General features: G+C 45.3%; 1 protein-coding gene across 1 annotated transcript; it reads right to left on the bottom strand.

The window, feature by feature from the left end:
* Nucleotides 1-5,541: 5,541 nt before the first annotated feature.
* Nucleotides 5,542-12,694, bottom strand: LOC139576150 (tubulin beta-3 chain). Its single transcript, XM_071401883.1, has 4 exons — nucleotides 12,453-12,694; nucleotides 7,579-7,687; nucleotides 7,228-7,338; nucleotides 5,542-6,933 (listed from the first exon to the last, which is right to left on the bottom strand). Exons 1-4 carry the CDS (start codon nucleotides 12,507-12,509, stop codon nucleotides 5,861-5,863), a joined length of 1,350 nt encoding a protein of 449 aa, XP_071257984.1. The 5' UTR covers nucleotides 12,510-12,694; the 3' UTR covers nucleotides 5,542-5,860.

Here is a 12,694-nt window from a genome sequence, read left to right as displayed (position 1 = left end):
CGTCCCCACAGTGACAGTACGTACATACCCCAACCAGAAGCCATGGATTACAGGCAACATCCGCACTGAGCTAAAGGGTGGAGCTGCCGCCTTCAAGGAGCGGGACTCTAACCCGGAGACTTATAAGAAATCCCACTACACCCTCAGACGAACGATCAAACAGGCAAAGCGCCAACACAGGACTAAGATCGAATCGTACTACACCGGCTCCAACGCTCGTCGGATGTGGCAGGGCATGCAAATTATTACAGACTACAAAGGGAAGCACAGCCGCGAGCTGCCCAGTGACACGAGCCTACCAGACGAGCTAAATCACTTCTATGCTCGCTTCGAGGCAAGCAACACTGAGGCATGCATGAGCGCATCAGCTGTTCTGGACAACTGTGTAATCACACTCTCCAAAGCCAACGTGACTAAGACCTTTAAACAGGTCAACATTCACAAGGCCGCTGGGCCAGACAGATTACCAGGACGGGTGCTCCGGGTGTGCTGACCAACTGGTAGGTGTCTTCACTGACATTTTCAACATGTCCCTGATTGAGTCTGTAATACCAACATGTTTCAAGCAGACCACCATAGTCCCTGTGCCCAAGAACACTAAGGTAACCTGTCTAAATGACTACAAACCCGTAGCACTCACGTCCATAGCCATGAAATGCTTTGAAAGGCTGGTCATGGCTCACATTAACATCATTATCCCAGAAACCCTAGACCAACTTCAATTTGCATACCGCTCAAACAGATCCACAGATGTTGCAATCTCTATTGCACTCCACACTGCCCTTTCCCACCTGGACAAAAGGAACACCAACGTGAGAATGCTATTCATTGACTACAGCTCAGCGTTCAACACCATAGTGCCCTCAAAGCTCATCACTAAACTAAGGATCCTGGGACTAAACACCTCCCTCTGTAACTGGATCCTGGACTTCCTGACGGGCCGCCCCCGGGTGGTAAGGGTAGGTAACAACACATCTGCTACGCTGATCCTCAACACTGGAGCCCCTCAGGGGTGCGTGCTCAGTCCCCTCCTGTACTCCCTGTTCACCCACGACTGCATGGCCAGGCATGACTCCAACACCATCATTAAGTTTTCAGACGACACAACAGTGGTAGGCCTGATCACTGACAACAACGAGACAGCCGATAGGGAGGAGGTCAGAGACCTGGCCGGGTGGTGCCAGAATAACAACCTATCCCTCAACGTAATCAAGACAAAGGAGATGATTGCGGACTACAGGAAAAAGAGGACCAAGCACACCCCCATTCTCATCAACGGGGCTGTAGTAGAGCAGGTTGAGAGCATCAAGTTCCTTGGTGTCCACATCACCAACAAACTATTATGGTCCAAACACACCAAGACAGTCGTGGACAGGGCACGACAAAGCCTATTCCCCCTCAGGAAATGAAAAAGATTTGGCAATGGTCCTCAAAAGGTTCTACAGCTGTAACATCAAGAGCATCCTGACTGGTTGCATCATTGCCTGGTACGGCAACTGCTCAGCCTCCGACCGCAAGGCACTACAGAGGGTAGTGTGTACGGCCCAGTACATCACTGGGACTAAGCTGCCTGCCATCCAGGACCTCTATACCAGGCGGTGTTAGAGGAAGGCCCTAAAGATTGTCGAAGACTCCAGCCACCCCAGTCATAGACTGTTCTCTCTGCTACTGCACGGCAAGCGGTACCGGAGCGCCAGATCTTGGACCAAAAGGCTTCTCAACAGCTTTTACCCCCAAGCCATAAGACTGAACAGCTAATCAAATGGCTACCCAGACTATGCATTGTGCCCCACCAACCCCTCTCTGTTTATCATCTATTCATAGTCACTTTAACTAATCCTACATGAACATATTACCTCAAATAGACCGACTAACTGGTGCACCCGCACACTGACTCTGTACCACCTGTACCACCTGTACAGTTGAAGTCCGAAGTTTAAATACACCATAGCCAAATACATTTAAACTCAGTTTTTCACAATTCCTGACATTTAATCCTAGTAAAAATTCCCTGTCTTAGGTCAGTTAGGATCACCACTTTATTTTAAGAATGTGAAATGTCAGACTAATAGTAGAGAGAATTATTTTTTTCAGCTTTTATTTTTTTCATCACATTCCCAGTGGGTCAGAAGTTTATATACACTCAATTAGTATTTGGTAGCATTGCCTTTAAATTGTTTAACTTGGGTCAAGTGTTTTGTGTAGCCTTCCACGAGCTTCCCACAATAAGTTAGGTGAATTTTGGCCCATTCCTCCTGACAGAGCTGGTGTAATTGAGTCAGGTTTGTAGGCCTCCTTGCTCGCACACGCTTTTTCAGTTCTGCCCACAATTTTTCTATAGGATTGAGGTCAGGGCTTTGTGATGGCCACTCCAATACCTTGACTTTGTTGTCCTTAAGCCATTTTGTCACAACTTTGGAAGTATGCTTGGGGTCATTGTCCATTTGGAAGACCCTTTTGCGACCAAGCTTTAACTTCCTGACTGATGTCTTGAGATGTTGCTTCAATATATCCACATAATTTTCCTACCTCATGGTGCCATCTATTTTGTGAAGTGCACCAGTCCCTCCTGCAGTAAAGCACCACCACAACATGATGCTGCCACCCCCGTGCTTCACGGTTGGGATGGTGTTCTTCTGCTTGCAAGCATCCCCCTTTTTCCTCCAAACATAACGATGGTCATTATGGACAAACAGTTCTATATTTTGTTTCATCAGACCAGAGGACATTTCTCCAATAAGTACGATCTTTGTACCTATGTGCAGTTTCAAACCGTAGTCTGGCTTTTTTATGGCGGTTTTGGAGCAGTGGCTTCTTCCTTGCTGAGCGGCCTTTCAGGTTATGTCGATATAGGACTCGTTTTACTGTGGATATAGATACTTTTGTATCTGTTTCCTCCAGCATCTTCACACGGTCCTTTGCTGTTCTGGGATTGTTTTGCACTTTTCGCACCAAAGTACGTTCATCTCTAGGAGACAGAACGCGTCTCCTTCCTGAGCGCTATGACGGCTGTGTGGTCCCATGGTGTTTATACTTGCGTACTATTGTTTGTACAGATGAACGTGGTACCTTTTGGAAATTGCTCCAAAGGATGAACCTTGGGTCTTCGCTGATTTCTTTTGATTTTCCCATGATGTCAAGCAAAGAGGCACTGAGTTTGAAGGTAGGCCTCAAAATACATCCACAGGTACATTGACTCAAATTATGTCAATTAGGCTATCAGAAGCTTCTAAAGCCATGACATTATTTTCTGGAATTTTCCAAGCTGTTTAAAGGCAGTCAACTTAGTGTATGTAAACTTCTGACCCACTGGAATTGTGATACAGTGAATTATAATTGAAATAATCTGTCTGTAAACAATTGTTGGAAAATGACTTGTGTCATGCACAACGTAGATGTCCTAACCGACTTGCCAAAACTATAGTTTGATAACAAGAAATTTGTGGAGTGGTTGAAAAACAAGTTTTAATGACTCCAACCTAAGTGTATGTAAACTTCCGACTTCAACTGTATATAGTCTCGCTACTGTTATTTTTTACAGTTATTTTTTATTTATCTATTGTTTACCGAATACCTATTTTTACTTTACTGCACTGCTGTTTAAGGGCTTGTAAGTAAGCATTTCACTGTAAGGTCTAAACCTGTTCTATTCGGCGCACGTGACAAATAAACTTTGATTTGATTGGCCCCTCCGTACGTTCTGTGTGTCGTGATCCAGTGCATCAGCCTAGCTGGTCTGTGCTGTGAGCTGTATATGTCTCTTTCCTCTACAGCTTGGCTGCAAGTGAGACACTGACTCACTAGGCCTCTCCCTACAGTCAACAGGCCTTCCTCATCTCTATGCTTCCCACATGAGAAAATACTACAGTTTACTATAGAATACTACATAGAATTCTATAGTAAACTGTATAATAATATACTACACCCGTGTCCCTTGATCATGTGTAGTACTTACTATAGAATGTTGTAGTATACTGTAGAATACTATAGTAAATACTACAGTATTATCAGAAAAAAAACTGTAGTAAATACTACAGTAATGTCCACAAAAACACTACCATTTTTCACTACAGTAAATATTACAGTATTTAATTTGCATACACCCTGCTCATTCCTCTCCTCCATATCGCAATTTGTGCCAGCCATAAGTGAGAAACCTACATGCCAAGTATAAACCATATATTGTATTCCCTACAGGTTATAGAAGAGAGCAGAAGCTCTGAGCTGTCCGTTCAGACTCCCAATCCTATTTACAGGTTATGGAAAATGTGCTATATTAGTATTTCTCCAAAAGGTTTCCTGAAGGTGAAAGCCTCCACTTCTATGCCAATTATAAAACAAATACACTATAGTAAATACTACAGTATAATACAGTCTGCAAAAACACTACAGTAAATACTAAAGTATACTACAATATGCAAAAACACTACATCAATTACTAAGGTATATACTACAGTTTCTTTTACCAGTGTTTATACTGTGTGTTCTGTGACACTGTATAAAGAGCTGCTCTGCTCAAGGACCCTTGCCACAGGCTCTAAGTGCTGAGGCATCGCCAGCATGTGATTCACCCAGCCGACTGGCCACATACATTGTATGAGAGCACAAACAGCCTCCATCTCTCTAACCACTTCTCCTGTTTCTTCAAGAAATGCAGGTGTTTTCTTGGGATTGTTGATTTGTTTTTGAACGTGTCATATTCGTGGCACTCTCCACATTTTACCTGTTCCTCCTTGTCCTTCAAATCAATTGGCTCTAACCATATGCACTAGAATTCCTGCCTCCTTTTAGAACAGGGGTAAGCGACTAGATTTTGTTCCAACAAGGCACCACACCTGACCATCTAAACTAATTGATCAGTTCAGTGATTGCCTCAACTCAACACACCTGGTCTTCCAGGTCGGTTAAATCCAAAACATGAAGTGATGTGACCCTCCAGGACCATGATTGCCTACATGTTTAAGACCATGTAGATAAGTATGTAATTGGAAGGCCTTCAGCAGGCTATCTTGTAGATCAGCAGTGTCAAACTCATTCCATGGAGGGCCTAGCCCTAGTGTCTGCTGATTTTTCCTTTCAATTAAGACCTAGACAACCAGATGAGGGGAGTTCCTTACTAGTCAGTGACCTTAAGTCCAAGTGAGGAGCAAAAACTGACACGCAACCCCTCTGTAGAATCAGTTTGACACTTGTTGTAGATCATCCACCATCTTAGCTCCTCACAGCCTGTTCTATCCAGACTCCACCCATGCTGCCCAAGGTGTGCCTCAACCTCCAGGGGACTGAGATCCAGTATTTTTATCCAGCATCTAGGTCACCTCCACATGGGACAGTCATGCAGCGGAGTCCAAGTTCAACAAGGCTCTGCTTTATCCTATTTTTCTAGAAGAAAGACCCCTAGTCATTGTACTGCAATACACTGTCCCCGTTTCCACTAAAAACAACTTCCGAAACCCTGAACACAGTGTAGCAAAACAAGAGGGCGTATAATATTATTCATGTTTAATATCCCCAACAAGTCAGAAAAAGCTAATTACAAAGTAGGCTTGAAGATGTTTATTATAAGAAATTAAGGGCTATTCGTCATCAGTTTATGAGACACTTTATTTCACCCATTCAACTTAGTGGTCTGTCTGGGAGGTTTTTATCAACAGGATAAATCAACAAGAGACCATGAGTTGGTCAGAGGACTAAGGGAAGTGGGGCTAACAGTTAGCAAAGACAGTGAGAGCAGGGGGGGGGGGTATAGGGAGGGAGGGTTATACAGTACAGTGTACATGAGGCAGATAATAACCCTGCTACACATAGACAAAGCTCTGTCGGCTGGGTTTACACAAGCTTGGCTCTTCTTCCAAGGTGTTCACCGGGCCTGGCTCTCTGACTCTTCCTCATCGTCTTCATACATCTCTCCCTCCTCCTCGGTGGTGGCGTCCTGGTACTGCTGGTACTCTGACACCAGGTCGTTCATGTTGCTCTCTGCCTCGGTGAACTCCATCTCATCCATGCCCTCTCCGGTGTACCAGTGCAGGAAAGCCTTGCGGCGAAACATGGCAGTGAACTGCTCGGAGATGCGCTTGAACAGCTCCTGGATGGCTGTGTTGTTCCCGATGAAGGTGGCGGACATCTTGAGACCGCGGGGCGGGATGTTACAGACGGCCACTTTGACGTTGTTGGGGATCCATTCGACAAAGTAGCTGCTGTTCTTACTCTGGATGGCCAACATCTGTTCGTCCACCTCCTTCATGGACATCTGACCACGGAACACCATGGCCACGGTCAGGTAGCGTCCGTGACGCGGGTCGCAAGCGGCCATCATGTTCTTGGCGTCAAACAACTGCTGGGTGAGCTCAGGCACAGACAGTGCATTGTAGCACGCACTGCCACGCGCCGTGAGGGGGGCGAAGCCAGGCATGAAGAAGTGCAGACGGGGGAAGGGCACCATGTTGACAGCCAGTTTGCGGAGGTCAGCATTGAGCTGGCCGGGGAAGCGGAAGGAGGTAGTAACACCGCTCATGGTGGCCGACACCAGGTGGTTGAGGTCTCCGTAGGTGGGCGTGGGGAGCTTGAGCGTGCGGAAGCAGATGTCGTAAAGCGCCTCGTTGTCAATGCAGTAGGTTTCGTCTGTGTTCTCCAGCAGCTGATGGATGGACAGGGTGGCATTGTAGGGCTCCACCACTGTGTCTGATACTTTAGGGGAGGGCACCACGCTGAAGGTGTTCATGATGCGGTCAGGGTACTCTTCCCGGATCTTGCTGATGAGCAGGGTCCCCATGCCAGAGCCTGTGCCCCCTCCCAGGGAGTGGGTGAGCTGGAAGCCCTGGAGACAGTCACAGTTCTCACATTCCTTCCTGACTACGTCCAGGACTGAGTCCACCAGCTCTGCCCCCTCTGTGTAGTGACCCTTAGCCCAGTTGTTACCAGCTCCACTCTGACCTATAGGGCAACAACACACTTCAAGATAGAGCTTCAGCAGTTATCAACGCTGCATTTGTACAGGAGCTACACATTTACATAATGTTTTAATGACATTTGGGAGCATTTACTGTAAGTAAATAAAAGCAAATGTCTTTAATGGAAATATTACATCAAACTATTTATGTTGTTAGTGATTATTACAGCAGAGACTGTAAATGGCAGATTGTGGTTAGGCAGTAACAGCCACTCTTCTAATGCTATCACTGAGCACTGTGGCCATATTTAACCCACATTGGATAGAGAGATACTGACCGAAGATGAAGTTGTCTGGTCTGAAGAGTTGTCCGTAGGTCCCAGAGCGAACACTGTCCATAGTTCCTGGCTCCAGGTCTACTAGGATGGCCCTGGGGACGTACTTAGAGGCTGGGGAGAGACAGCAGATGTTGTTGTTACCTGCAACGCCCTAATAAATACTACTGTATATCACAGTCAAGTTCAGTACAATAGGATTAAAGTGGATATTCTCAAGTCTAGATAAACCCCAAAGAGTGAGAGAGTGTTCAACTGAAACAGGTCATTACAAGTATTGAGTAACAGGGCTTTTAGTGTTGTGTTGTTTTTGGGCTTGTGTAGATGTGTATTTAGTTCCACTATCAGACTCACATGAGGCCTCATTGTAGTAGACACTGATCCTCTCCAGCTGCAGTGGGGAGTCGCCCTCATAGTTCCCTGTAGGGCTGATGCCATGTTCATCACTGATCACCTCCCAGAACTGCACAACACAAAGACACAAACATTACCAGTAACACATAGTTCTATACAAGCAAAGTAGATGGAAACTTCTAGGCAGATTTATAGTCGGGACCATATTGAACTATCAATGGGGTACTTGGAGGTGAAATTAGTGGGGGGCTCTAGTAAAAACTGTGGGCCAATGTAAGTTGGGATAGTGGGCATCTAGGCTTTGTCTGCCATCCGTCCTGGGTTCTGCTCCATGACCCCATTTAAGCCAACAGTTAGTCCAGCTGTCTCCACCCTTCCCCAGGGCCTTGGGCTGCAAGACTCATACTGAGGTAGAGGCCCTCTCAGAGGGGACAGACTCCATCTGGAGAGGATCTCTCTGCTTCAACACTCACACATACAGTGAGGGAAAAAAGTATTTGATCCCCTGCTGATTTTGTACGTTTGCCCACTGACAAAGAAATTATCAGTCTATAATTTTAATGGTAGGTTTATTTGAACAGTGAGAGACAGAATATCAACAACAAAAATATCCAGAAAAATGCATGTCAAAAATGTTATAAATTGATTTGCATTTTAATGAGGGAAATAAGTATTTGACCCCTTCTCAATCAAAAAGATTTCTGGCTCCCAGGTGTCTTTCATACAGGTAACGAACGGAGATTAGGAGCACACTCTTAAAGGGAGTGCTACTAATCTCAGTTTCTTACCTGTATAAAAGATACCTGTCCACAGAAGCAATCAATCAATCAGATTCCAAACTCTCCACCATGGCCAAGACCAAAGAGCTCTCCAAGGATGTCAGGGACAAGATTGTAGACCTACACAAGGCTGGAATGGGCTACAAGACCATCGCCAAGCAGCTTGGTGAGAAGGTGACAACAGTTTCTGTGATTATTCGCAAATGGAAGAAACACAAAAGAACTGTCAATCTCCCTCAGCCTGGGGCTCCATGCAAGATCTCACCTCGTGGAGTTGCAATGATCATGAGAACGGTGAGGAATCAGCCCAGAACTACACAGGAGGATCTTGTCAATGATCTCAAGGCAGCTGGGACCATAGTCATCAAGAAAACAATTGGTAACACACTATGCCGTGAAGGACTGAAATCCTGCAGCGCCCGCAAGGTCCCCCTGCTCAAGAAAGCACATATACATGCCCGTCTGAAGTTTGCCAATGAACATCTGAATGATTCAGAGGACAACTGGGTGAACGTGTTGTGGTCAGATGAGACCAAAATGGAGTTCTTTGGCATCAACCCAACTTGCCGTGTTTGGAGGAGGAGGAATGCTGCCTATGACCCCAAGAAACCATCCCCACCGTCAAACATGGAGGTGGAAACATTATGCTTTGGGGGTGTTTTTCTGCTAAAGGGACAGGATAACTTCACCGCATCAAAGGGACGATGGACGGGGCCATGTACCGTCAAATCTTGGGTGAAAACCTCCTTCCCTCAGCCAGGGTATTGAAAATGGGTCGTGGATGGGTATTCCAGCATGACAATGACCCAAAACACACGGCCAAGGCAACAAAGGAGTGGCTCAAGAAGAAGCACATTAAGGTCCTGGAGTGGCCTAGCCAGTCTCCAGACCTTAATCCCATAGAAAATCTGTGGAGGGAGCTGAAGGTTCGAGTTGCCAAACGTCAGCCTCGAAACCTTAATGACTTGAAGAAGATCTGCAAAGAGGAGTGGGACAAAATCCCTCCTGAGATGTGTGCAAACCTGGTGGCCAACTACAAGAAACGTCTGACCTCTGTGATTGCCAACAAGGGTTTTGCCACCAAGTACTAAGTCATGTTTTGCAGAGGGGTCAAATACTTATTTCCCTCATTAAAATGCAAATCAATTCATAACATTTTTGACATGCGTTTTTCTGGATTTTTGTTGTTGATATTCTGTCTCTCACTGTTCAAATAAACCTACCATTAAAATTATAGACTGATCATTTCTTTGTCAGTGGGCAAACGTACAAAATCAGCAGGGGATCAAATACTTTTTTCCCCTCACTGTACATACATATGCCTGCACACACCCACACACATACAGAAAGTGTGTTGCTAGGTAAAAAGTGAGGACACTGCCTAATGTAGTTAAAATATGTATACTGTCACTGAGTATATAGCCCAGTGTGTGTGTGTGTATCAGACAGAGAGACAGACAGAGACCTATGAAAGTCTAAAATAGAACAGACAGACCCCTGCAGGCCCACACAGTCATCACTATCAAGGGCAAACACAGGACACGTACTTGGAAGGAGGATGCCAAATGGACAATTTCTAATCTATGATTTGATATGGCCGTTTTACTGTGCTAATCTCAGTTTCTCATTACTATGCAATAGAAGGTCCTTATCAGCAAAGTGCTGTTCTCCTTTAAGCAAAAAACACCATCTGGGCATTCACTAAAAGCAGACAAACACCAAAAAGATACTGTGCACAATAACAATGGTCACTCAAAAGCCCCATTTCAATCCCATATTGGTATCAGTGTGTTAATCCCATATCTGTGTCACTCAACAGCCAGCCAGATGGAGTGACATTAATCCCATATGGTGTCAGTGTGTTGACAAAAATGACCTTTCCTCTATCCGGCTGTCTAGACTGCTGTGACCAAGGGCACCACACCCAGTATGAAGACTATTTTAGGTCTGAGTTCCGACAATGGTGTCCCTCTTCCTCTCCCCAGGTGAAGTACTCCCTCCCTCTCCTCCGCAGAAGATACTCCTTAGTTCTCTAATTATCTATCCTGTCCCAAACAGATGTCCCCTGCCATCTAAATCAGTAATTAAGAGTTCCTCTTGTTCCTTAATTATGGCTCTGTAACTTAATCTGGCAATATCTCTTCTAGGGTACAAACAAAGAAACAGAAAATAAATAAGAAAAGGAGAGACAGAGAGATTAAAGGGAACCCGCTAGACAGCGATAGAGAAAGAGAGTTAGATGACTAAATAGTCTGTAGGGAATTTTTGCGTTCTCATTCTCAGTTAGTATCGCTACACTGGCAAAAGTGTAGATTCTTCCGTTGTTATCTGACTTCATCATGTACTGCATTAGCAATGGCAGATGTGTGGTGCTAGTAGACAGACTGCCATATCATAGTTGAGCATCAGAATGAGGTCACCATTGCAGTATATCAGATGACAAAAGGTCCCACTCCCAACACATTCTCTCCCCCTCCCCATCACTCTGGGTTTCTCTTTGTTGGGAGTAACCTGAGCATTATGAACAAGTCATTTTCCCAACAACTGCCCCATTTTCCCAACAACTGCCCCGGTGGTCAGAATCAGCAAAAGAGCTGAGTCACTAGTGAAATACTCCAGAGGGGAGTGAAGGAAAGTGGACACGTGACACGTTCACTTGTTCAGCTGTGGTCAAACAAGTATGTTTCAGCTGATACTGTAGTTGTAGATTTGGTTCTGGGTAATGATGATTATGGTGATGAGGCTGATTATGATGAGGAGGTTACGTAGCTGTCCAAAATCACTACGGAGGCACCTGAGGCTCAGGAAAGGCTGCCTTAAATGTTATGAATAATAAATGAGACAGTATCATTAGCCCCCCTATGTCTTTCACTCTGAAATGATTGCCATTTATGATCCACCATGTTGAACAAATCCATGATAAATCGTCTCCAGCTCCAGTAGAGACTCAGATCATAGTGAACTAATGTAGGCTATCTCCAGATGGTCAAAACACAACAAAAGAGGGGAAGAACTGTAGACCGGTATAGTTTTAGATGGTCACATACAACATCACCTGATTGGCTGGCTGCAAGTGCAGGTGATGTCATCCAAAACAGAGCAACAACAAAATATGAAGCTGTCAACTGTAGGATAAAAAACTCCCTCACAGTCACGGACCATAAAAAAATGTATTACAGCTTTAGACAGAAAAGCTTTCAGCATTTAGGCAATACCCTTCCTGAAGACTCACTGTCTAATAGACCATCAAACCTGACAGCAACCCAAACCACTAGTCAGTGCGATTGTAGGCTATCTGCAGTGGTAATTTAGGACCAGTTATCATAATTTGATCCTCCGTTAACAAAACTTTGATTAACTGATCCATTCAGTTTGCTGCGAAGTCAAACATTGCCTATATAGATAGACGTATATGACATCAACTACCACATCTACTGGAGGCTGGCATGCTGCTTAGAGAAAGAGAGCTATACTTGTCATTGTTACAGCAGCCTGTAAACTGTACTCGGGCCCTCAGTGGAGTGTTTGCGCAGCGGGACCAGCCCCAACAGTCCGAGCCTTTGTCTGGCCCCCCTGCAGTCCACCCGAGGGCGTGGTGGTTTTCAACAGTGTCTCACCACGCCTTTCTGTGCGTCAACACTCGCGGTTTACAAAAGATGGTGGATCTCTGTCCGTTAACCATTAAAACAAATGGTCACAGTTCCGGTCTGGTTAAGGTGTGGGCTCTCCCATAGGCACCAATGCGACAGCATCTGGGTCAGGTCGGTTTACTCTATTGACTGTGTATGAACCAGAAAAAAGGAGCGAGTGAAATGGCCTCACTTCCTTTCCCGTCTCTGAGTTTAGTTCCATCTACCCGAACTACGCATCTCTCGCAATCTGCGACACAGGCGGGGATCCCAAACTATTCAACTAACCTAACGTTACTGAGTAAACCCGCTGCCCCACAACTTCGGTCTAACTAAATATATACGAATGCATTACATGAAAAAAAAAGATTATATCACAATGCTTTAAAATGGCACAACGGCACTTGCGTAAAAATATTATAACGGTTAAACTAGTCAGCTGTTGGGAAGATTTTTTTTTTTATACCTTGGCTCCGATCTGGTTGCCACACTGGCCGGCTTGAAGATGAACTATTTCCCTCATCCTGTCCTCTGTGTGTTATGTTCGTCTTCTTGTGGATGTGGGCGAGTCGGAGAGGGCGCTGGTCCCAGTCGCACACGGAAGCAAAGGGATTGGTATGTGCTGAGTGGAGGTTTTATCTTGCGCAGGTCTGCTGAGTGGCGAAACGGGTAGTATGTTCCACCAATTGCTGACGTCATCTATGTCCT

The sequence above is a fragment of the Salvelinus alpinus genome, chromosome 5 (assembly GCF_045679555.1).
Source record: "Salvelinus alpinus chromosome 5, SLU_Salpinus.1, whole genome shotgun sequence".
In the NCBI taxonomy this organism is placed as follows: domain Eukaryota; kingdom Metazoa; phylum Chordata; class Actinopteri; order Salmoniformes; family Salmonidae; genus Salvelinus; species Salvelinus alpinus.
The sequence above is the reverse complement of the archived record's forward strand: the minus strand, read 5'-3'. Positions and strand labels throughout refer to the sequence as shown.

Bases quoted from the DNA above. Each gene is read 5' to 3' on its own strand.
- LOC139576150 (XM_071401883.1), bottom strand. From the start codon at position 12,509: ATGAGGGAAATAGTTCATCTTCAAGCCGGCCAGTGTGGCAACCAGATC. The intron at 7,339-7,578 runs GTGAGTCTGATA...GTCTCTCCCCAG, and splicing joins CTACTACAATGAGGCCTCAT to CCTCTAAGTACGTCCCCAGG. The intron at 6,934-7,227 runs GTCAGTATCTCT...GTTGCCCTATAG, and splicing joins ACCAGACAACTTCATCTTCG to GTCAGAGTGGAGCTGGTAAC.